The sequence below is a fragment of the Mandrillus leucophaeus genome, unplaced genomic scaffold, assembly GCF_000951045.1.
Source record: "Mandrillus leucophaeus isolate KB7577 unplaced genomic scaffold, Mleu.le_1.0 Scaffold1038, whole genome shotgun sequence".
Lineage (NCBI taxonomy): Eukaryota > Metazoa > Chordata > Mammalia > Primates > Cercopithecidae > Mandrillus > Mandrillus leucophaeus.
The window spans coordinates 52,124-54,505 of NW_012098521.1; the positions used below are offsets into that span (position 1 = coordinate 52,124).

The 2,382-nt window shown below is 55.6% G+C and overlaps 1 protein-coding gene across 1 annotated transcript in view; it reads right to left on the reverse strand.

Moving 5' to 3' along the window:
• Positions 1-2,382, reverse strand: part of LOC105539073 (galectin-9-like) — a 10,350-nt gene that overhangs the window by 3,673 nt on the left and 4,295 nt on the right. The window contains exons 4-5 of the mRNA XM_011979183.1: positions 1,421-1,611; positions 139-234 (exon numbers count right to left, since the gene is read on the reverse strand). Coding sequence (XP_011834573.1) covers positions 139-234; positions 1,421-1,611 — 287 coding nt within the window. The remainder of the gene's footprint in view (positions 1-138; positions 235-1,420; positions 1,612-2,382) is intronic.

The following is a 2,382-nucleotide window of genomic DNA, read 5'->3' on the forward strand; positions in this document are numbered from 1 at the left end:
GGACAGAGACAGGGAACTCTTGAGTGGGCACGATGGTGCCCGTAGGCCCTGGTGTCCTGCTGGCTGGGGCCGGCCTCTCAGACCCTGGGTCCTTCCTGCTGTCTGCTCAGCCACCCAGGGCCTCTGTGTCGAACTCACTTTTTGTCTGCGCCCCCTGGGCCTGGGTGGGAAACAGACAGGCTGGGAGAACGGCACCATGGAGAAGGCGGGCTGAACAGGGACTGTGCGGGGGTTCTGTTAAAACAAAAGGCACCGACTGGTGAGGAAAAGCATTAATGGAGCCAAGAAGAAGCTGAAAGGCAGAGGCAGGGGCAAGAGGGAGAGACCAGGCAGGCAGGGGGATGCGGCAAGGGGGTTAGGGCCATGCCGAGGCAGGAGGGGAAAGGGCCACGCCAAGGCGGGAGGGGAAAGGGCCAGGCTCCGGTGAGCAGCACAGGGGGCAGTCTCCCTCCAGCTCTTCCCTCCCCTTCCAACTGCAGGGGAGAGAGTCAGGGAAGGAGGGAATGAGAGATGAGGACCAAAGGGTGAGGAGCCCAGATTTGCTGAGGGCCTACTGCACACTTCGCTCATCTCAGGGAGCTCCCTTGAATGCCAAAAGGGTAACAGCAGCTCCCATCCAGCTGCCGGTGCCCTGTGGGAATATGGGCCCAGCATACCCTCATCTTCCCGTTTTTCATGTGGTATTGGTATCTCCTGACCTTCTTTAGTTTTATTTATTTTATTTTGTTATTCAAACTAGAAGTTTTTAGAGATGGGATCTTGCTGTGTTGTCCAGGCAGAACTAATTCCTGGGCTCAAGTGATTCTCCCGCCTCAGCCTCTTGGGTAGCCAGGATTGCAGACCTCCACCACCGTACCCGGCTCTCCTGACCTTTCAGATGTTGGCAACACATTCAAAGTCTTTAAAACACAGAGGTCAAACAGACCCTGGTGTGGGCCCAGGGGGCCATTGTGTGACCTCTGATATCTGTCTCCTCACTGAACCACACAACCACCCACGGGGGGCAGGCAATGACCATGCTCATTCTACAGATGAGGAAACCGAGGCTGAGAGAGGCAAAGTCCCTTGTCTAAGATCCCACAGAGGATGAATGGCAGAGCTGGGAATCTGAACTGGATTCAGTTTGGTTCCTGAGCCTGGGCTCTTTCTAGAACAACATGGCCTCCTAACCAGGATGGAAATCAAGGGATGAAGAGAAAGGGGCAGCCGAGGAGTCTGGGAGACCAAGGCAGGTGACACAGAAGGAGGGGCAGAGTGACAGAGGAGAAGGGGCGGGCAGGCACTGGGACAGGGAAGCAGAGGTTGTCCCCAGAGTCACCTGGGTAGGAGACTGGCTTGGGTCCACCCAGCAGGGCCTAGGCACAGCTACGCTGGGCCCTGCATCCCAGCCCCGGGGACCGGTACAGGTGGACAGTCTGACCTGGAAGCTGATGCAGGACAGCTGCACAGAGCCATTGACGGAGATGGTGTCCACACGGTGGAAGGGCACGCGGTGGAAGTACTGCACGAAGAGGCTCCCGTTCACCATCACCTGCCAGAGGAGAGCACGTGTTCCGGGGCAGGCGCCCCAGGCCGGGATGGGGACCCCCCCTGCGCTCCTGGACCCTCCTTCTAGAAAATGAAGACCTGAGCCTGGGCCTCACTGTGGGGCCAGTTACAGGAACGTGTGTGACCCGAAGGGCATCAACCCGAGTCTCTACTGGGCTCCAGTGGTTGGTTTTCGTTCTTCTGGTCGTTTACTGCAGTAGGTTTGTCTTTCTAGTCTTAGCTCACCTGGGGCTTCATTTATTTATTATTTATTTTTCCTTCAACTTTTTGGGTTTTTTTTGAGACAGAGTGTCACTCTGTCACCCAGGCTGGGGTGCAGTGGTTCAAGCGATTCTCCTGTCTCAGCCTCCCAAGGACCTGGGATTACAGGTGCCCACCACCATGCCCAGCTAACTTTTGTATTTTTAGTAGAGACAGAGTTTCACCATGTTGGCCAGGCTGGTCTTGAACTCCTGACCTCAAGTGATCCGTCCTCCTCAGCCTCCCAAAGTGCTTGGATTATAGGGGTGAGCCGCCGTGCCCAGCCCCTTCAACTTTTATTTTAAGTTCCAGGGTACGAGTATAGGATGTGCAGGTTTGCTAACTAGGTAAACGGCTGCCATGGTGGTTTGCTGCACAGATCAACCCATCACCTAGGTATCAAGCCCAGCATCCGTTAGCTAACCTTCCTGATGCTCTCCCTCCCTGACCAGGCCCCAGTGTGTGTTGTTTCCCCCCTTGTGTCCATGTGTTCTCGTCATTCAGCTCCTACTTATCAGTGAGAACATGCGGTGTTTGCTTTTCTGCTCCTGCAATGGCTTCCAGCTCCATCCATGTTCCTGCAAAGGACATGAT